The sequence below is a fragment of the Lacerta agilis genome, chromosome 6 (genome assembly GCF_009819535.1).
Source record: "Lacerta agilis isolate rLacAgi1 chromosome 6, rLacAgi1.pri, whole genome shotgun sequence".
Classification (NCBI taxonomy): Eukaryota; Metazoa; Chordata; class Lepidosauria; order Squamata; family Lacertidae; genus Lacerta; species Lacerta agilis.
The window spans coordinates 36,669,817-36,692,182 of NC_046317.1; the positions used below are offsets into that span (position 1 = coordinate 36,669,817).

General features: G+C 41.3%; 1 protein-coding gene across 6 annotated transcripts in view; it reads right to left on the bottom strand.

Annotated features, from left to right (window-relative positions):
* The window catches only part of FGGY (FGGY carbohydrate kinase domain containing), a 150,743-nt gene that overhangs the window by 54,566 nt on the left and 73,811 nt on the right, over positions 1–22,366 (bottom strand). For all 6 annotated transcript variants that reach the window (XM_033151980.1, XM_033151983.1, XM_033151979.1 and 3 more), the window contains 3 exons: positions 6,413–6,520; positions 5,167–5,228; positions 484–631 (listed from right to left, as the gene is read on the bottom strand). In XM_033151980.1, coding sequence (XP_033007871.1) covers positions 484–631; positions 5,167–5,228; positions 6,413–6,520 — 318 coding nt within the window. The remainder of the gene's footprint in view (positions 1–483; positions 632–5,166; positions 5,229–6,412; positions 6,521–22,366) is intronic.

Sequence of the window (22,366 nt, forward strand, 5' to 3'; positions counted from 1 at the left end):
TTTAATTGCTTTCTCTGGAAGAAAGCAAGCTGCTTTGGCAGAGAAGGTATGCAGGAAGCAGTGGACAGTATGGGAAAGTAGCCTTTCAGAAGAGATAGCACTCTTTTTTGTTTTCTCTGCTAACAGTTAATGCACCTTCTCATCTGAAATTTGCTGCTTTTCTATATACTTCAGCTGCTTGGCCAGTCCTACAGAAACGTATGAAGTTGTGCAAAGCTCAAAACTAATGTGATTAAAAATTAAAAATGTGTCAAAACAAACCTCCTTACGTTTCAGTCATATGATATGGGAAGTATCCTGAACTTTTGCATCCTAAAAAAAGTTCCAATTTCAACAGCAACAAATGAAAGGAAATTCCCTAAACTCAGTGGGATTTCTATTAAAGAAGGATGGTAATGTTCAAAATACAAATGCTCATTTCAAGCTCTCATTTTATCCCATTGTTCTGTTCTGACCCGTTTTCAAAGGCAGGCCCTTTCTTACCATGCCCTTTAGTGTAATATCTGCAAGGGGAGATCTGTTGCCATGGAAATCTGGCCAAACATGTAAATCAACAGTGAGGAAACCCACAGGCAAAGATTTCTTAATCAGATCCAGGTGACCGTTCAAGTATGTATATATACTTTGAGCACTGCAAGGAAAAACAAGTAGAAAAGAAAAAGGGGTGTGGGAGAGTGGTTATTCCTCGAACATATTGCATGATCTGTACTCCTAAAACAGATATACACACAAATTATCAAAAGGCCTACAAAGCCAAATTAAAATACAGAGAGGGAGGTGAAGAGAAGGAGAAGACGATGTCAATATATTACTTTTCAGGCATGCACTGTTGAACAGCATGGGTAACAATCAGAAGCGGAACTAGGATCTCATCCTAGCAACACCCAAGAAGAGGTTTGCATCCTGATCCCAAGCACATTTGTTTAATCTCAATTAATTTGAGTCAGGCACTTACAAAAGCACCAGCCAAGTCTCAATGACCACATAGATCAACCCTTCTCCAACTACACCTACATGGCAAGCTTGAGAATTGCCACATCTCGTGAAATCACCAGAGAGATAGCTGCATGCATGGGATTTAAACACAGAACGTTTGCACGTGGAATAAATCATGGGAATTACTCATAAATATTAATGGCATTTTGCAAGCACAGTGCAAACAGCATGCTCAGCAACAGAAGCCTTGGGTGCAATCCAGAGAATTCTCAGTGTGCTTAATTTCCATTCATATCAGTGGAACTTAAAAGTGTGCTTAGTTTTCTCTGGAATGTACCCAGAGGGTGAAATCCAAAGAAAGTGAAAACAAGCCAAATCCTACTGAAATCCATGGGAATTGCAATCTAGCCTTCAGTTGCATGCACTGACATGCCAGTAAAACTATGCTACTATTACCACACTTTATAAAGCTCTAGGAAAAAACCTTGGGAATAGGCTTTTTACAAACATCAGGGATGGATTTTAAAAATTCTACTGTTAGTTTTGCCTTCCAGGGAGTACCGAGAAGACTTCATTTTCAGAAAGGATGGTCAATAGGAGAGCATCTTCCTCTAATTACAATTGATTAGTCATTGTCTCAGTTTTGGAGGTCCAAATAGTGATATTCATTTAGCCTCTGCATGTATATTCAGTCATGCACTAATGAGCTCCCTGAGGGAATTTGGCATGTGTTTACTACTCTGACTTATGACCTCCTTGCAGCTGTATATTTATATTCTGCATTTAAGCATTCAGCTGCACATTGTTTCAATTAGGGCTTACCATGTGTTTGCTATCTGAGGATATCATTCAAAATGAAGTGCACTTGGAAAGCATTAAAATAACTAATTCATATCATTATTCACATACTTTAAAGGTTGTTTTATGTGACTTGTGGAGGAAAACACAGCAATAGTTTTGTAAGTTACTACAATTCTTTAGTAGCCTTATTTCGTTTCCATTTGTCTCTTTATGTCCATAGCCCTTCAACGAGGAAGATGGCAAGCAGAAGGGAGAAGAGGACTTTCCCCAGAATAAGTGTGCAAAGGACAGAAGACACAGCTGAGAAACAGCGAGCTTCCATTGAGATGGAGGAATAGGGAAAACCTGGTGGGAATATTTTGTCTCAAGGCAATATCATAGTCTTAATCATAAATCACTAGATAGTTTGAGTTTAAATCATTTAGAAAATTAAAGAAAAACAAAACTTCAGTTTGTAGGAAGCCACTCCCCCAAACCACAACAGTTATGTAGGATTTATATAGCACTGTAGGATGTATCCTTTGAAAAGCTTCACATAGGTATGAAAATATAAAACGGCCTTACACTAGTGCCCTCCAGATGTATTGAACTACACTCACATCAGCCACAGTGAGCATGTTGCAGATTGAGCTAACCATAGTCCAAAACATCTGGAGGGCACCCAGCTGATGCAGACTATTACTCTCTAATCCAACTGGCAAATGCTCTTCAGCATCTCAAAGCTACCCAACACCCTTTCAAAAACAAATACACTCTGCAGATGCTAGAGCATGAACCTCAAGTCTTCTGTTATTGCAGCTATGATATATGCACATCATTTCTATGCTTATATTATGGAATGGGAGTTGTTGGTGGGAGATCATCTCCTGTCTTAGTTCATAACAGTAGCAAGTTTTGAACTACAGACTGCTCAAATACTTAACACATTTAACTCCTTTATGCACTAGGACAGAGGTTTTCAACCTTTTTGGGTCCACAGCTCTGTTGACCAACTACATTCTTTCTGCAGCACCCCTGTGGGGCTCAGGAGCCCAGTTATGTCACCCCTTGCCCGCAGAGCCGGCAGCCCCTCAGCCCTTTTCAAACAGCCTCCTTTGTGGAGTGTTCCCTCAGCCTCCTCTCTTCTCCCCTCTCCTTGGGAGTCCTCTGGGCAGCCACTGCTGCTTCCCCCTGGTCTCTGAGCTGCCCCCTCTGCCCCCCAAAGAAGTGCCTCCTCACACTGCCCCACAGGGACCTTTGAAGCACTCTGTGGCCAGTCCCAGAGGCACCATTCACCTGGGCAGCTTGTGACCAGAGCTGCTGCAACAAACAGCTATGCAAGCCTTTGGGAGACAGAGATGCTAGAGGGCATCAGAGGAGGGAGGGAAGGAAAGGGGGACAGAGGCCAGTGTTGCCCGCAGCACCCCTGACCATCATTGAAGGCACCCTGGGGTGCCACGGCACACTGGTTTAAAACCATTGCACTAGGAACAACAACAGCAACAGCAACAGCAACAGCAACAGCAACAGCAGCAACAACAACAACAACAACAACAACAACAACAACAACAATACAATGCCACTTTCCCCATCATTTACCAAAAGCCTACTAACCAGAGTATGATTCTCCGTTGCTTTTCACTTTCTGACTAGGATAAAATAGCAAATTCCAAGCTTGACTAAAATTTCCTCTGTGCACCCCAGCAAAGATGTCTGACTCAACCTTGCAAAAGTGGTCATAGGTGCCTTAACAGGTGGGTATAACATAATCTAGATGTAATGTTCAAACTTAGCTACTCAGGACCCTCTTGGCTTCTTTCCATTCAACACAGCTACTTGATGTTCAAAGTAATATATAGAGAGAAAGGATGGTGATTTTATGTGACTTGTTTGCTATGTTTGCAACTATAAACTCACTTCATTAAAGAATAGTCATCTGGAAAGCATTATAGAACTGCAATTGGGCACATGCTATAAGTCTCTTTACCAACACACTTCTGTCCAGCATCTCTGGACAGAACCAAGTGCAGCATCTCAAATGCACTTGCTGGCAGTGCAAGAGCTTCTTCTCTGTCTTATTTCCACTATGCTAAGAAATAGAGATATCATGGAGATTCACATTTCCTGTCTTGGAATACAAGTCTTGAGGGGATGTTACATTCGCAACACAAGGCAAGAATTCCAACCCCTGAATTTATCTCTGGGCACAGCTGTCCACAGAAATAATTGGGCAGGGAACAAGGTCTATGACTTGGCCTGACTATTCACAGCCTTTACATGACTGAACCCTACGCACCATTACGTTACATGGTTCTGAAGAGAACCATATAATGTTTTATTGTAAATTTGTTTAATTATATTACAGCTTTAAAATGGTTGCTGCCTGCTCTGGGCTCATGAAAGCAATGAAGGGAAGGTTATAATTCTAAGTAATAAATGAATTAGACACGTGGCAAAATGATTGACTGGCCACTGATTAATACGTAGAAGGATGAGAACCACAATCGTTTCCAGCATGTAAACCACAGTGTAATAGGCTGGCAGAATTAACATGGTTGCACTTTTGCTTTTTCTTCTCTTACGCTTAACAACCTCAGAGGATGAACATATGTAATGCCTTTGTTTCTCCCCCCCCCCAGACATCTACTCATGTCTAGAGCAAAATGCCAATAGCAAGGTAGCTCAAGTTATACCTCACCCCTAGAATTTAACACCTTCACATCTGAAATTCTGCTAGCCTGAGGCTGCCTAAGGTTTGGTGCATATGCTGTCCTAGATGGAAACCCGATCTTGACTTAGAGAAGTCTTTGATGTGCAAAGCAAAAAGGCCAGGCATACTATTTGGCATTAGGACAAAAGTATTGTAGCCTAAAGGTGAATGTTCAGAGGACCAGAGTTTCAACCATTTATTCTTGCATTACCTCTATTATTACATTTGTAAAAGCTCAAATGGAAAGCTGACTATAGAAATGATTTCTGCTGTGGCAATTTGATACATGAAGCTATTTTGCAAAGGCAAAATTCGTGTCCAGGTAAACAGCTCCAGATAAACCTAGACTGCCAAAACATTTGTAAGGGTATTTTACAAGGACAAAATGGCACGTCAGAAATCCCCACGTGAATCAGTCCTCAGGTGTTCGAAACACTGTATTCCAAAATAGGAAGAATGAAAAGCCAGCTTGAAAAGGGAAACAACTTAATATGGTGAGAAAGAGCCCAACCCACATCCCAGCTAAACTGGAACATTCCAGCTGAACTAGTTTCTGGAAAATGAAATAAAAAATAAAATAAAAAAATTCCTTCCAGTAACACCTTAGAGACCAACTAAGTTTGTTCTTGGTATGAGCTTTTGTGTGCATGCACATTTCTTCAGATACAGATTTCTGGAAGGCTGCCAAACTGCTGTTTCTAAGACAGACTGTAAAATGATGAAGAAAGAAGGATGGTGACCTGGCTGCAGATTTTGTCTGTAGCTCTGGGAACGCAGCGTGTCCTTGGACGACATGCTCTATCTTTGTGGGGGGAAAGAAAAGTAAGAGATGAGTGTTCATATCAGTCCATGATATATGGTAAGAGTTTCGTGTGTCTTGACTTTTATATATATAATTTAACTGTATTTAATCCAGTTTTCTAGTGAACCTAAAGGAAAACTATATACTGTGTGTATTGCCGAGTTGTGTTACAATGTTAGCAGCCAGTTACATGGATCACACAGACTTGTTTCATGATTTATATGCAACTGTGCATTCAAAAGATGTGCATAAAAAAAAGCACTGAGTTAAACCTTGTCACTTTATGCCAACAAAACACACAAATATGCACAGAAATTAACTTCTGGCTTGTTTCATCCTATGCGCCAGTCCAAGCTACAGCAGCATATACAGTGCAAGCAGGGACTTGCACTCCTACTGCTGGAGAAATGTGACGCTATGCCTGAGAACGGGCTAGTTTTGCTCCACATTCCAGGACATACTCCCTTACTATCAAACATAAATGTGTGCGCCAATTGACACACACAAAAAACAAAAAACCACAGCTCTCCAAATTAAAAGTGCTGGACATTCTGCCCCACTCAGTTCAACTAAGCACAAGATAAGCAGCTAGGTAATTAAACTAACATATAACTGCCCCCCCATCTAAAATGACCCAATTTTAATGCATACCCTTTGACCTCAGCAACTTTCCTGGTAAGAAAGCCTAGCACACGTTCACTACCAACAGAACAGTCTGAGCAAAAAAAATGATCAGAATAGGATGGGTGGAACTGCTGCCCATGGGCACTTTCATGCTTTTATTTTAAATATGTTTATGTGTCAGGTTTTAAAAAGTTAATAAATATACAAATATTTGTCTGGCTCCTTTATCTACTGATGTAGAGAGAAAAGGCTATTTTGCCTCAATCTTTGTTCTGTTGAGAATCAGAAGGACATACCATAATAACATGGACAAATCTTATGACCAACCAACATTATAACTTCTATAACTACCAGTAATGCATCAGTTCTAGATGTATGGATGAGATTTGAACGGACACATTCCCTTATCACAACTAGCTCCAGCTAGCTTGTAGCTTTATCAGAATTACTGGGATTTCCATTGCAGTTCATACAACCCCACTATCTCCCAACACATTTGGAGCTTAGCAGCGATTCTTTTTAACTCAGACCCTTTACTGTGAAGAGAAAGCCAAACTCACCAGCTTTCCTGTAGCACTCTGGCCTCCCTCATTTAGCCAGAATCCCGGCACCATAGCTGAGTCATAGGGCCCCCAAACTCCAGGGACGAACACAGGGGACTTGCTTATCTGAAGAGGGAAAATCCAGATGCTTAAAAGTTTCACACACATCAGGAATCGTGTTCATGTTAAACACTATCTGCCTATGGAAATGGCTCATCGTGGTGGCAGTTGCCATGGACCTGCATGATCAAGTCCTACACAGGGAGGAAAACATGATGGCAAAGCATGTGGGGGGGAAAGCATCTGAAGAAATAAACTTAACCAGACAACTTCTGTGGCAGCAGCAAATAAATAATAAACTGAGCATGAAGTTAGAGGGGTAAAGATATTGACTCACTACCAAAGCTAGCCCAGTTTTCCCCATATTTTGTTAAAATTGGCACCAATGTCAGAAGCTGTCTTTGAAACATTGACTTTCTACTTACTTAACTTTGAAAACTGAACAGCAAGAGTTCCTGCAATTATTTCAAAAGGTAATACCTTTCCTGAAACTGGATTTTTTTTTTAATTAAAGAAAATGAAACCCTTCTTCCAGTTATGCTTAGGGACAGCGGCTGTAAATATGAATCTAAAATGTGTTTTCTGAGCAGTTTCAGGAAGGTCTAAATATTATGTGTCCTACTCCATTATTTAACCACATTCCATAAATTATTATTGCACTGTTCCCAAAGCTACCTTGTGCCTCTGCCAGCACTCAAAGGGAAAGTCCAATTAAAAGACTAACTGGTACTTCTGGGAAACCATCAGGTTTTGAATATCTGCAGCCAGGCTTGGTATTTTAGAGGATACCCACAAGAATTTGCCAGGACAGAATATTTCCGTCTCCCTAGTTTGTCTCTAGTTACACACTTAGATGTTCATATCATCTTACAACTGAAATACCGTATATACTCGAGTATAAGTCGACCCAAATATAAGCCGAGACACCTAATTTCCCTACAAAAATGTGGGAAAGCTTATTGACTCAAGTATAAGCCGGTTCACCTTTGCCAGTGTGGTAGAGGAGGAACGAGCAGCCCAAAGCAGCCCTTTGGGCTGCTCCTTCCTCTTCCTCCTTTGCTGCTGTGGAGCTCACCCAGTCGCAGGGTTTCGAACCGCCATTCTTCTGATCAGCAAGCCCTAGGGCTCTGTGGTTTAACTCACAGCACAATGTTCCCTTGTGTTATACAGAGAAGGCTGGGATCCTGTCCTGTTTAACTGAAGGCTTTCTGCCTTCTGGGGTCTAAAGTTTGCATTTATGTGAGCAGTTCAGGAATGGAACAAGCTGCCTGGGGAGAGTAAAGAACCGCCATTCTTGTACACTTCTTAAGGAATGGTTGACTTGAGTATAAGCCGAGGGCAGCTTTTAAAGCACAAAAAGTGTGCTGAAAAACTAGGCTTATACTCAAGTATATACGGTACCATTTGTATGCATTCCAAAAAACCATCAACAAACGTGTGGCGCAATTAAGATTTGCACATCAATACATCTTTGGGTACAGACAATGGGTGTGGACATTTTATTATTCACTGGGGATCGTTTTGTCCTTCTCCCAGAAAATCTACAGGGATGAAAGGAGGTTCTGGGATCTGGCTGAGGGCCATTTGTTCTTTCCAATAAATCTCTCCAGAGTTTCAGATACACACCCACTCACCCCAGATTTCCCTTTCCCACAACATGTGATCACTTTCACGGAGGATCTGCCCAGTCAGAAAGAGATAAATGCATGTCCTTAAAGAATAACTGATATTACAATATTATTTGTACAATATTTTGTGGCCCATTTTCACACTTTATTCATGTTCACCGTTACCTGAGAAGGAAAATCCCAGAAAGTAGCAGAATAAAGGCTGAAATTACATTAGATCTAGGTCTTTAAATTGCTACTATTTTACAGTAAGACAAATATGCAATTTTCTGCTCAGCCTAACAAACTCAATCAGCTTTACCTCTGCCCGCTCCTGACATATAGAATGTACTTTGAGGGCATTTAGGGGTATTTGTAGCTTAGCAGGTTGAAATGCACATAAATATCCAAGTAGAAGTAATTCAGATTTTTGTTAAATCTCTCATCCAATAAAATTAAGACTACCAATGGTTCCAAGAGATTTGACAATCTCCAGGAAAGGGTGTATTTGGGGATTGGGTGGGGGGCAGATAGCAAGATTCCCCTCATCCACCGCTTCAATTAAAAAACAAGGGATAAGGTCTTTAACAGGTGGTGATATGAAGTCTGAGTAATTGGCTCCTGGTTTCTTTCTTGCCACCATTTAAAACAAACAAGAAAAGTGATTCAATAAATATTCCACCCCAGCCATGTACCAGCTGCAGTCTGGTTGTCTATTATAAAGAGCCAATGTCTGTCTAATCTGAGGTTAACCATTTGTGCAAGTTAGGGGATTAAATAGTAAAATTGTTAAGTAGCAGCCTAGGAGCTGCTTCAATTCCACTGACAAGGAAGCATGTTAACAGGCTCAAACAGAGGACACTTTTATGAAATAGCACTGGATCATTATCTGATTACTGTGCTAGTAGGAGTGGGTCAGTAGTAACTTCTGACTCAAGATTCAGATAATTAAGATGTCTTACATGCTTTTAAATCTTTGCCCTTGACAAGCCCACCCATATTTCACATTACATATGATCAAACTTGCAACCCCCGGTTGAGGAAGGCGGAAACTGGGGAGGGCAGAAAAACTCAAGCTTTACCATTTCTATTTTTCTTTTCCCTCCCCCCCCCCAAATTAATGAGTAAGGAGTTAACTTTTACTACTATTCCACAATGCAGCGGCAGAGAAGAGCTGGTGGTGGCAAGACTATGGCCAATGTACCTCTCGCAGGGACTATGTTATTTCCAACAATAAGATTCTCTCCCATGCAGGACTGTATTCCCACGCCACTAGCATAATCCTAGTTATCACTGGTTCACAAGAAAGAGCATGATGATTGAGAAACCCTACAGCTGGTTCCTTGCGCTGCCATTTCGTCTCTGTTGGTCAGTGGTAGAGAAACTCATAAGGTCTTAGAGCAAAACCAAGTTCTATGTTGGATCTTTCTTTATTAAAGGCAATAAGAAATGGCAACCATTGCTTCAACAAGAAAGTGTTCAATACATTTGGCATGATCCACTATCCCACTATGATTCCAGGCCAAGTATATGTATCTACCAGTCGTCTGCTGTTTGAAGATAGCTGGGGAACCCTTGGAATGGGGTAGGGAACTGGATTTCACCAGCAGGCCGGATCATTACCCCCAGCAGCCAAATTTGATGTTGGGTGACCCATTTCGTCGCAATGACGTCAGGTGACCCAGTTTTGTCTGAACAGTTTAAAATCAAGCTGTGAGAGCAAAGGTACAACCCACAAAATCCTGGCAATCAGCTAATCACTGGCATTTACAAATCCCCTTTTGGCTGAGTCACAGCTTGATCTGCTCTGCACTTGACCTAATATGACATCAGGTGCAGGGCAGGTGCGTATGACTTGGCTGAAATGGTTTCATGGGCCAAATGGTCAAAGGTCCTCTACCGCCACCTTGCCAGAAAACACACACATCAGGAATTGATGGATCACAGCCATTGCACTTATGGCCACAAGAGCAGTACAGTATTGTTTCATAATGGGTCACTCATAGGCACCCTTGGATTATTTGATCACTAATTAGCATCAACTGTTTTAGCAGAAAGATTTCTATCCATTAAATGGAGAAAGGCATTGTTGCCGCTGAGGTTGTTTGCTCTTCGTATGCAAACCCTTTTCAACCACTGAATTACCCCAAGGATTTCTCTCTCTTTTTGGTTCAGAGTATTTCAACTCTTATAAAAGTTCAACACTTTCTAGCAAGATGAAGAAATGAAAAAGAACTCTGTGTGGGAGGATTTAACCTCATTCAGTACTCCCTGCAAGATTTATACTAATATGCAAGATATGTAAACATTATAGAGCAGTCAGAAACAAATGAAATGATGAATCCAGTTTAACAGTATTCAGCTGTGATACAAGTGCCAGAAGGCAAGGTTTGTTATGAGTAAAGCATCTGGATGAGGTACAGTCCTCTGTTCAACCTCGGCGTGCCCTACTGAAAATCAGTGTCAAACTCTTGAGGATCAAACGTACATCAGATAACTGGAACCTGCAAAACTCTAGAAAGCTAGAAAAACGTAATTCTATGTAGAAACAACTACATAATGAAAGGATCAGTTGTCTTGTTTATTTTAGCTTTACAGAATCACAACTGTGCATATTTACAGAAGGAAGAAAGCTTGAAACTAAACTCGTATGTGGATTTCAATGCCATCTTCTGGTGGAGACAACAAAATGAACCTGTCACCTTCCCACCAAGATAAAAGCAATGCTCTGGTTTATGGATTTTCAAAAGCAAGGAAGGAAAGCAGGAGGTTTCAACAGAGACACAGACATTTGAAAGCAGAAGCTTAAATATGTGTGTGTATATCTGTCTTGATTGGAGTCAGGGATCAGTGCCTGGGATCAATGGAAAACCATATTTTCTCCAGAAGCTTTTTGTACTGGCACCTTAAAAGCATTCTGTGGTCTCATGAACCTCTGCCCCTCCTGCACTATTTTCATCTACTTGATCCTCGCTCCTTCTTGATTTGCCTCAATCCTAGGAACATTTGGGGGGAAGTTCAGAAATTTTGTTATTAGAGAGATTCAAAGCCCATTCCCTCAGTAGCATATTTGGCATGGGAGAACTCAAATGCCCCTTCCCCAGATGGCATTTGTTTGTGGGGGAAATGGTTTAATTAATAGGGAATTGAATTTAGAGAATGCCACTGATTTGTCAAAAGTGATTCCTACATTTACAAGTTGTTGAGTGTCCATGAATTGCCAGTAATAAAAAGTCCCAAATGTAGAGTTTTTATAACTACAGTGGTACCTCTGGTTACGTACTTAATTTGTTCCGGAGGTCCGTTCTTAACCTGAAACTGTTCTTAACCTGAAGCACCACTTTAGCTAATGGGACCTCCTGCTGCCGCTGCGCCGCCAGAGCACAATTTCTGTTCTTATCCTGAAGCAAAGTTCTTAACCTGAAGCGTTATTTCTGGGTTAGCGGAGTATGCAACCTGAAGCATATGCAACCTGAAGCTTATGTAACCTGAGGTACCACTGTAATCTGGTAGCTGACTTCAAGATTTCTCTGTATCTGATGAACCTGGCAATAAAGCAAATAGGGTACGGTGTCCCTCTGCTCTGGCTGTGTTGATGAAGGAACCCAAATGCACCCAGCTAAATGGCATTCAGGTGAAAGCTATTGCCAGCAGAAACCCTCAAAGCAGGCTGTTTGTGGGCACAGATGCAGGTCTCTTTACTACACCAGCCAAGGAGCTGGTGCAGCAATGGGCCATTTTCCCTTGCTCTCTCCCTTCCATTGTGGTTTCTGCAACAGTAGGGGTATGGATGTGGCTACTGTTCCCTGACCCTGGTGGTCAGGGTTTGGATTGCCCACTAAGGCAACCTTGTAAGAGAGTTCATTTTCACCCATGTATATTTATGAGAATGCTACAATAGAATTAACTGCAAGTTAACTAATCCTTATTGAAATATATTAATTGAGAATAAATACATTTCAGTACAGATTTAAGTTGTACTTTTCTCACAGCCACAACTGGATGTTCTTACACTCACCAATAGAGTAAGGTTACCAGATTTTTTCCCAATGAATCCAGGGACACTTTTCAACTTCCTACTAAATAGATGGATTTTGTCAGGGGACTGATTTGTAAATCCGGGGACTGTCCCCGGGAAACGGGGACATCTGGTAACCTTACAATAGAGACTCTTTTAAAGCTATCTTTGGAAGAACATATTAAGTCCTCACATTTGATCCAATCCAGACATTACTGCAGTGGTGTGAAGACCACTTCATGATCTGCTTCCACAACACTCTGGCAATGTCTATTATTTGGAGGGGGGGAATAAAATACATGGGAAAGGCAAGTGACATTCTTCCTTCTCCATAGTCTTGTTCCATGTAGCCTTGCTAACAGGTGATCATAGCATCCAAATGTTATTTCCCACATCAGCAACCCCAGCATCTGATGTCTGGACATCATTAGAAAAGGTAGTAAAAATAGAGATCAGTATATCCTAGCGATCAGAATTTCCAAGTGTTCTCAAGGTTCTATGGAACACAGATACAAGGACTTGTGCTTTTGGTAATTGCCATACCTTCTCAGAAACATCCAAATTGGAACTATGCAGTATAAGGGGGGTGGGTATTAAATGTGGTCATGTGTTACCAATTAGTGATCTTGGTAAGCACCTCTGTAGTGTTACAAAGCAATAACAGTTTCTACAGAGTGATGTGACATTGTCAAAAGACTGGTGTAAATGTGAGTGGATTCTTGGCTTCACAGTGTAAATCATCTTGGAGGCTCTTTGGTTGGGATAGTGCAATGAAAATTGAGAAAGGTACACATACAGCTCTGCACCCTATTAATACTTAGATTTACTTTCCAGGTGATAGCCAAGTTCTCAAAATAGGACCAGAGTAGGAATTTATGTAAGTCTATACCGCCAGCAAATGTGGCATATGAATGATGTAAGTTCTCTTAATTTCTCACTTCCTTAAAACTGTATGTGCTGGTGAGATCCATTTTATCATCTCTAATTACTATAAATCCAAAGAGGTACTACGTATGCATGTCTTTGCATTTCTGGATCTATAGAATAGATAATTGTTACTGACAAATTAGTTGTGCAAAACTGTTACAGACTCTCAAGGTTATGCTTCAGGTATCAGCAACAAAATGTTAGCTGTCCAGATTAAGACATGGTTGGTCCTCCAAATTTATCCATCCTAATAAATGGTTCCATTTTATTGATTGTTATCTACTTTAATTTCTTTTTATGCTTTGAACATTTGTACTAAATGAAGTTTCTAAGAAACTTTCAAATCTTAACTTAAATTGAGTTTTTAAAGGATTTAAAACTCAACTTTAATCTGGGCAGGCATTTACCAAGTGCAAGATTATATTAAAAAAGATTTTCTGCTCTTCATGTTTCATGTCCTAACAAATAATATGAAATCTCTAGGATTGTGTGATTTTTTTTTTAAGTTTAGTACTTTCTAATTGAGACTAAGATTTTTTTTGCCCTGCACTTTAGAATGCACAGTTCTTCGCTGTTGTTGTTCTTTAAAATCATTTCATTTAATGAAATTGTCTGAGTACAAAATAACCTTCACCCCTCTACTATTTACTGTGCCACCTGCCATGAAATGGAAGCAGAGTGCTTTGATAAATGGATGCAGAGGTTGTCTGGGTACACTTCCACAGGCAGTGTTGTCTTGTGCACTGAAATGCCTTTTTGTACCCTTCTAAAATAATATACCACTTACAGAAGACACTGCTGCACATACTAGAAACTCTATACAGAGCAGCAACCCTATATGCCTATTAGTAGGATTTTAAGATGTCTGTTATATTAAGGTACCTTTTTTAAAATAATAAAAAACACTCCTCTTTTCAGGACAGAACAGCACTAAATCCCCTAATGATGATGATTACTTTCAAATATCCCAGTTCCAAACCAACTTCATAAAGCAGAAGGTACAGCTTCAATGCCCAAATTATCTCCTGTATTTTTCATCTAGATATCCACTTTTGGGTCTATTATTTCATTCACTTCATTCACTGCAACAGATGCTATCCAGATTTACAAACACTCCAAATATAATTCCACAATTTCTACAACTGAAAATACAAACTTGGCCCGCTGTTGAAAGATCAAACTTCAAAACATCCAATTTGGGAAAACAAATAAGATATTATCAATTACTTTATATTTGCTTCCAAATTGCAAAACACGAGGATCTTAACTGATTCTAAATATTTGATAAAAATTTGCCTATTCAAAATCTATAAAAATCCTCAATATAATTTTATGATTATTCTATAAACATTTAATGCGGTCTAGTAGTATGTGTGGGTTTTTATTTTAAAAATTCAGATTACAGCGAAAAGACTGCATGTACTATCATAAGCATATGCATGTTTAAAACGAAAGTTTATACCGGCTAAAGAAGAAAACGGTTAACTTTTTCCAATAAATGGCAAAGACAAAAAAATGGATCGATACATAACCTAAATATGTTAAATCAGGATACATTGAGATAAGCCATTGGTTTGCTATTAAATGTGTAATAAAAGCTTAGTTAGTGCTTGTGATTCTTGGAATGTGGACTGCTATCACCTGATGGAAGACTCGGCCATCACATGACAAAGCAATCATTACTGGGAAAACAAGGCAAAGTAAATTGAATGAAGTGATAATGTAGTTCTATGGATCCACAGTACATGTGGTTCTTCAACTTACTCTACTCCCTTTTGGGGAAACCCTGCCTCCTATAGCAAACTCGGTTGGTGATGGCCAACAGGACTGTACTCAAATGCTATGCTCAAAGGGGAAAGTATGGTCTGTAGCACTATAAAAAAACCCATGAAAAAATAAATCAGGGGAACCCTCCTCCTCCAAAAAACAGGCTAATGAGGACTGAACCTGTTTAGTAGCCATGGGATATAGAGTGACAGGTGAAAAAAAGGGTACCTGAGGAGGGGTAGCAATGGACGTGAAGAATGTTCTGCTTAGAGGGAACTGCTGGCTAGAACCCAGAACTGCACACTTTTTAGGAAGGAGATAAACAGCAACATACTGTTTTTGTTTCAGTTGTGACCAAGTGAAGGTGGTACAAGGCTACACAGGCAGCCAATAAGCCTGAATGCCCCTCAGACAAGAACATTTTGTGCCCTGTGCTCATTCTAACACCTGGCAGATTGGCAGAGGGGCTTCTATGCAGAATTTCTATACTTGGGCAGAAACAGAATCATGCCAGAGCAACTCAACCCCACAGGCTCTGGTGTGACAGCCATGACAAGCCGGGCTATGCAAACAGCGACAGTGTGCTGGATGCCAAGATGGGGAGCACTGGTTTGAACCAAGTCTCAGAGAGCAGGTGAATAATGAGTGAAGGACCTCCGTTATTTTCTGTCTTTATAGACAATTACCTCGGAGCAAACTGCAATTCAAAATACAGCACACACATACACAGAGAGAGAGAAGAAATAAGACATTAACAATGCATTCTGCTCACTCAAATAGGTCCCACTCTGGCAAAAAGGTTTGTCACTGGGTTTTGTACTTAGAGCTGCAAAATTAATCTCATGTTCTGTGACAATAAAAAGACGTAAATTTACAAATAGCAAGAGCTTTGACAGTTAAGAGCTATTTGACAGTGGAACACTCTCCCTCGGGAGGTTGTGGACTCTCCTTCCTTGTAGCTTTTTAAGCAGAGGTTGGATGGCCATCTGTCATGGGTGCTTTAGCTGTGATTTCTGTGTTGCAGGGGGTTGGACTAGATGACCCTTGGGTCCCTTCCAACGCTAAGATTCTATGATTCCAAACTACTTTTGTTCAGAAGGTGGAGATAATATGCATGCAAGATACCTTTTAAGAAGCTATACCTGCACTGTACATTTAAAGCAGTTACCACACCACTTTGAGAACTCATAGCTTCCCCCAAAGAATCCTGGCAACTGTTGTTTGTTAAAAGTGCTAAGAGTTGTTAAGAGACCCCAATTTCCCCATAGAGCTACAATTCTCAGAGTGGTTTAACAATCAGTCTCTCTTCCTGGGGATCTCTGGGAATTTTAGTCTTGTGAGGGCAAAAGACATATCCTAACCAGTGGCGTGGGAAGGGGGTGCGGGTCGCCCCGGGTGTCATCACTGAAGGGGGTGACAAAATGACAAAAATATGATGGGGGGTTTTTTAAGGCTCACAAAACTTCTTAGTTCCGTCAAAAAATCGTTATGAAACACGACTGGCACTGGGCGCCGGCACTTACCGCAGAGCCTGCAGTGTGCTCGAGCCACACGTCTCTCCTGGGAGTGACGTGGTGGCTTGGGCGCCTGCAGGGTCTGCGCTGCCTGAAATGGCAGCGTTGGACTTGCATCTGCCCACCGCCTCTCCCCCAACCACCCTACAGCTGAGGGGGAGGTGGCGGAGAGGCTCCATGTAGCACGCCCCACCCCCGGCTGCAGGACGTGTGTACTGCACCCTGCACCCGAGCGGCTAGCTATGCCACTGATCCTAACTACACTCAGCACCCTTAAAAAAAACCTACAGTTCCAGATTTGGCCAAATTAACGGAATTAATTAGAGAAGGGAGCAACCAGAATTTTTGTCAAAGCTAGGAAAAATTTGGCGAATATATGAAAAAACAGTGCCCCACTTTAAAGTCTTGGATCCATTTCTAATAATCCGTACTGACACACAAGAAAGGAGGATATATAATAAAATAATTTGTCAAACATAAGGTTTAGCGGTAATGGAAGCAGTATCGAAATGGTCTAATTAACCCGAGAGGACGACAAGTGGAAGTCTCAGATTTGGCTAGGACTCAGTGTTGAATGTATGTATGTTGGTTTTGTTTGATTTATTTGCTTTTGTTAGAAGGGTATTTGGTTGTTTATGATTTGTTTTGTTGTGTTTGCTAGTAATTTAGTTTGGAATTTTTATTTGCTTGGTTTTTTTGTTCGTATGTCTTGATATAATTTTCAATAAAGATTATGGAAAAAAAAGAAAAATAAATAAACTACAGTTCCCAGGTTTCTTTAGTGAAGCCATGACCACAAATTATGCGGTCAAGTGTCCAGTATTTGGGGACAACGCAAGGATCAGCACACACAGAGTCTAATGGGTGAGCCTCACCCAGGGAAAATATTAGTTGCTAGAAACTGCTAGAGAGTGCTCTTGTGCTCAGGTCATGTTTGTGGGATCCCCCACATGCATCTGGCTGTGAGAACAGGATACTGGACTAGACGGGTCATTGGTCTCATCCAGAAGGCTCTTCTCATAACTGTTTAAAGTGGCATGATGTTGCTTTAAATGTATGGTGCAAATGTGCCTGAAATTTATAGTTTCTTAAGAGAAAGTTTCAGAAGCCAGGAAATGGAGAGACCATTTGAATCAGTTTAAATGTAGGTTGTAAAATTGGTGAATTAAAGTGCCTGAAAAATTAGGTCAGTTCAATATTTGATCCACAATTCATGGCTCATCTTTCCTCTCTCATGCTAGTAAGTTCCAATGGTGTTCTTTCCAAATTTCAGTTTAATGTTATTTCAGTGTTCTCTCTGTCAATTACATTGCATAAATGTCTATGAAACTCTCCTAAGGCAATGAAGTTGCTGTGGTCCTCAACAGTTTGAAGTACCATACTGTATTTGTAAAACCTTACTAGCAAAGCCAGACCAATTCATATCTCATGTGCTTTTCCATGATTATGGGCCAGTTGTCCTGTGGCACTTCATCTTCCACTTTTCTTTCTTTCTGTCCGTCTTTCTTTTTACTGAGACTGCAAATCTCCAGCTGCCATCCTCAGACCTATTGCCACATCTGCAGCCTGGTCACTCACTGCTGCAAGGGGGGGGGGGGGTTAGTAGTTCAGTTAAGGCACTGGCTTTGTGCCCAATTGTTCAAAAATTCTGCTGATCTTGAGGACTGCTTATATGTTTCTCCATGTGGGCAAGAAAGTGCTGAAAGGACAGAATGGTTGTATTTGCTTCTATGGGCACAAAGAACTGACAGACAGTTCTTATTCTGCAAGATCGAATTCTGCCACCTTTTATATGGCACCAAAGGCACACGTATTCCTACAGGGTGACTAAGAAAATGTACCGGTAACAGTTTGAAGCAGTTCTACAGGTGTCTTTATGTGAGAAGGTGGAATTGCTATCCAAACGTCTGCACTATGTATGTTCAATTGTAAGCTATTCAATATTTCTCCCCACCACCTTTAGCAGGAGAGAGGCTGTGTCCTTGGAAAAGTATCCATGTGCTTTAATTTCTACCGGGACCAGACCTACCATAGGACAATGAATGACAATTTTTAGATTATATATTTGATTTTTTTCATTCCCAAGCAGATGTGCCCAGGGGATTTTCCACTCGGTCAGCCTTGGGCACTATGCATGTTTACTTATGAGGGATCTGATGTTCTGCTTCAGTCAGTACAATGTCTTGGGCTAACCCTGCACAGTTCCACTATTATGCCACTGTAAAACTGCATTTCTCTGCAATCACAGATTCATGCCCATCATATCATTTGAATTAAATAACTAGGCCACAGTCTGACTTTTTAAAAGCTACATTTGAAAATGCATTCTGTGAACCAAAAAGCAGGGAGATAGAAGATGGTGTGGCTGAAGAGTTTTACATTCCTATTGTTCTTCTGAAGTCCTTTCAGGGTGTCTTGTTCGCAGTAGTTTTGCTTTTGTTTTCATTTGCCTGCAACACCCCTCACCCCACCCCTCTCTACTGATCTGGAGGAGGACAAATTGCTGCCTTTGCAAACTGCTGGGCTGCAGCCAGCTGGCGGAGAGATCCATTGCCCAGGGCATTCGGCTCCATCCCCTTGGAGACAGCACGTTTCAACTCCCTAACTCGAACAGAGTGGTAGGGCCAGCGATGTCTGAAGAATACAAGGTGAAAATCCAGAAATCAGCTTTTGGATGTTCTCCCTGAAAGCACTTTGCCAAGTGCCGCTACATAAAACGTGGAACGTGATGTAGCACACAAGCCCAACAGTGTGGTGTGCTGCGTTTTGCCTCTCTGCAGACATTTACCGGCACGGCAAAGGACTCTTTTGCAATAGACACTGAAGGAGTCTGATGCTTTAACTATGTGGCATGTTCTGCTCTCGAATCTCAGCCAACATATACTGAAACCACTTGCTGGTCTGGCTCCCACTGAGATTACAGAGATCAGCCTGTAGGAACACTTTGAGCCAGCGTGCCTCTGCGGTCTCCACCCCAGGATGTTCTGCAAAGGACACGTACTGTGCAAGCTCTCAGGCTGGAAACGTGCTCCAGACTCTATTTGTGTAAACAAAGTTGGCAGCTTGGGTGGATATTGTGGAGCGAGAACAGCGCTGTTTTATATACGCTAGTTGCTAAGAGGAGCAGATGAACCAATTCAGAGTAAGCACATTTTGCCTGAAGTTGCTCTTTAACAAAGAAACAAAAACAGGCAAAGAACATGCCTTTGAACTCAGCTGAGAACCTTTTACAATATTTATAGTGTACAGATTCACCCAAGCAATCCCTTAATTCTTGCATCCTGTTGATTTTAAAAGGACCATTAGAAAACCCAGAAAAGATAGAATCGCACAACAGATAAATTTAATTGCAGCAGGTTATTCGGGCCAAGTGTCAACAACTCCAAACTGAAAATGCAGATTGGTGTCAGATGCTGGGCGTGGTGCATGCAAAAATTGCATGATTTAATCATTACCCATTTCAGCTTGTTGAAGTGTGCGGATCTTAAAACCGCACATTTTTGGGGCGGGGACATGACGGGGTGGGTGGGTTAAAAGATAAAGATATGGAACTTGGGAGAAGGAGAAAGCTGTTAGCAAAAATTGTTGGAAGAATAAACTGCGAACACCATAGAATCAAGCATGCCTTGTAGATGGGCTGGATACAAACGAGAGAAGAAAACATTTAAAACAGTCTTGTAACAGTAGGAATGCTGTGTCACAGTGGATTCCCAGGCTGATTACGTCTGCTCATGTCCTCCTTCCAACTGTCAAAACTCCTACTGCCACCACCCCAGTTGTCATTTCGTACTCTTAAGTGATCTCCTCCACATTCCCAACAGAAGACCCTAATGGTTCATTACAGATTGACTTCTATACCACTCAAAATACCAGAGGCATGACCAATCAAAGTATTTCCTTTAATTTCTTGGACTTTCCTCCTCCCCACAAAAAAAGGAATTTTATTGTATACAAGTCACTACATCAAACCACAAAGAACAAGATCAGTCCAGAAGAGTAAAGCTCAGGGGCTCCTAATCCTTAAGATGGAATCTCCTCAAGATAGGCAAGGAGTCTTCTAGCAGCAGCAAATAGAAGGTGTTATCTGGAAATCAGCTTTTCAAGCTCCGCCCTTCCATGCTCTGGTTCTGCAGCTTCAATAGCACTGTGAGACATCTACTTGGACCTCTGTCTCATCCTTCTTTTGCGCTTCAGCCTGCGCATTCGCTTCTTTCTCCACTTAGCTCTCATGTCGGGGTGGGTCCCCCGGGCTCAGTCCCTGAGAACAGGCAGCAAGGCTGTGGCCGGATGGAAACAGATAGACCTCGCCGGCCACCACAGAGCGGCCCCGGCACAAGATGGCATTGGCAGCAGCAGAGGAAAGGCCACTTAGACTTTTTTTTTAAAAAAAAGCGGGGAATGTAATGGGGCATCTTTCATAATTTTACAAGCCCATACTGAAGGCCTACTCGTCTGATTCAAGGAACATTGAGCCACTCATTGCAACCCCCTCCTCTTCCACCACCCTCTCTCCCACCCCCACTTCCCCAGAAAATAAAGTAACCCAGCAAATTATTTTGAGTGCTTTGTTGTTAAGATCCTTTGAAAGAAACCCACTACTCGACCATTGCACTTTCACCCTGCTTTATGTTCGCTGAATTTCTCCTGACAGTTGACTTTTTCGTTTGCCAGAACCACAACAAAGGAAAGCCTTGAGTTTTCATACAGGCCATTTCCCCCCTCCCCTTGGTCTCTCTGTTTCGCTCTCTACTCTGATCATCTCACAAAGATATTATTGTTGCTGGCTCGCTGGGGCTCAGTGCACCTGAAGCAGATCAAAGGCACTTTTTTATGCCAGCCTGACCACACAGGTCTCTCTCCCACTGCATTAAATTAAACCTGATGATTCATCTCTATTGCCCTCGGGGTCCCTTGGTACAAAGAGAAGGAGAATATATATATATATATATATATATATATATATATATATATATATATATATATATATATATATATATATATATATATATATATATATATATATATATATATATATATATATATATATATGGAGAGAGATTTCTAACAAAAACATAGAGGATAATAAACTTAGATTTTATGGCTCTAATTAAAAAAAGGTACAGTTAATTTCAACCAACTGCAGCTGCAAATACATATCATTAAAAAAAGGCACACACAACTGCCCTATGTCGTCGGCGCAGTATATAAACAGGTACAGATAAAAGACTGGTTCAACCAAAGAGTTTTCATATATTCATTCCACAGCAGCTTTGGATTTGTTAGTTGTTCACTGATGGGAAATCACATTGCCTTTGACAATGAAATATGGTGAAAAGGGGGGGGGATAGTAGTTTTGAAACTGAAACAGATTTTGCAGCGCATTCCTATGTTCGCTTTCTTGCACGTATGCTCAGAGGGCTTACTGCTAACTAACTGTGCATAGGAATGTAGCATCAGTTATCTATTGATAGAAAACACCAACTTTAAAGTGGGATTCTAACATTAGCACTATTTACATTATCACTATTATTTGTCCCAAATGTGCCACTTTGGCCTTGATCATACTGCCCTGTTACTGAGTCCCACTGCACAAACAAACGAGGCATTCTATAGGGCATGGGTAAGCAACCTAAGGCCCGGGGGCCGGATCCGGCCCAATCACCTTCTAAATGCAGCCTGCGGATGGTCCGGGAATCAGCGTGTTTTTACATGAGTAGAATGTGTCCTTTTATTTAAAATGCATCTCTGGGTTATTTGCGGGGCATAGGAATTCGTTCATTCCCCCCCCCCCTTCAAAATATAGTCCAGCCCCTGACAAGGTCTGAGGGACAGTGGACCGACCCCCTGCTGGAAAGGTTTTCTGACCCCTGCAGTACAGGGTGTACAGAGTACCTCACATACTTTGTAATCCTCACAACAAACTTGTAACCCTTATTTATCATAGATGGGGGAGAGAGCTGAAAGGGGCATAAGGCCAGTCAGTGGCTGTGCACAAGACTCTCCTTTCTGCCGCATCTCTTATCCGTTTTGAAAAATTGGAGGATTGGTTGATGCCTTTTCCTCCCCATTTCTGTCCACC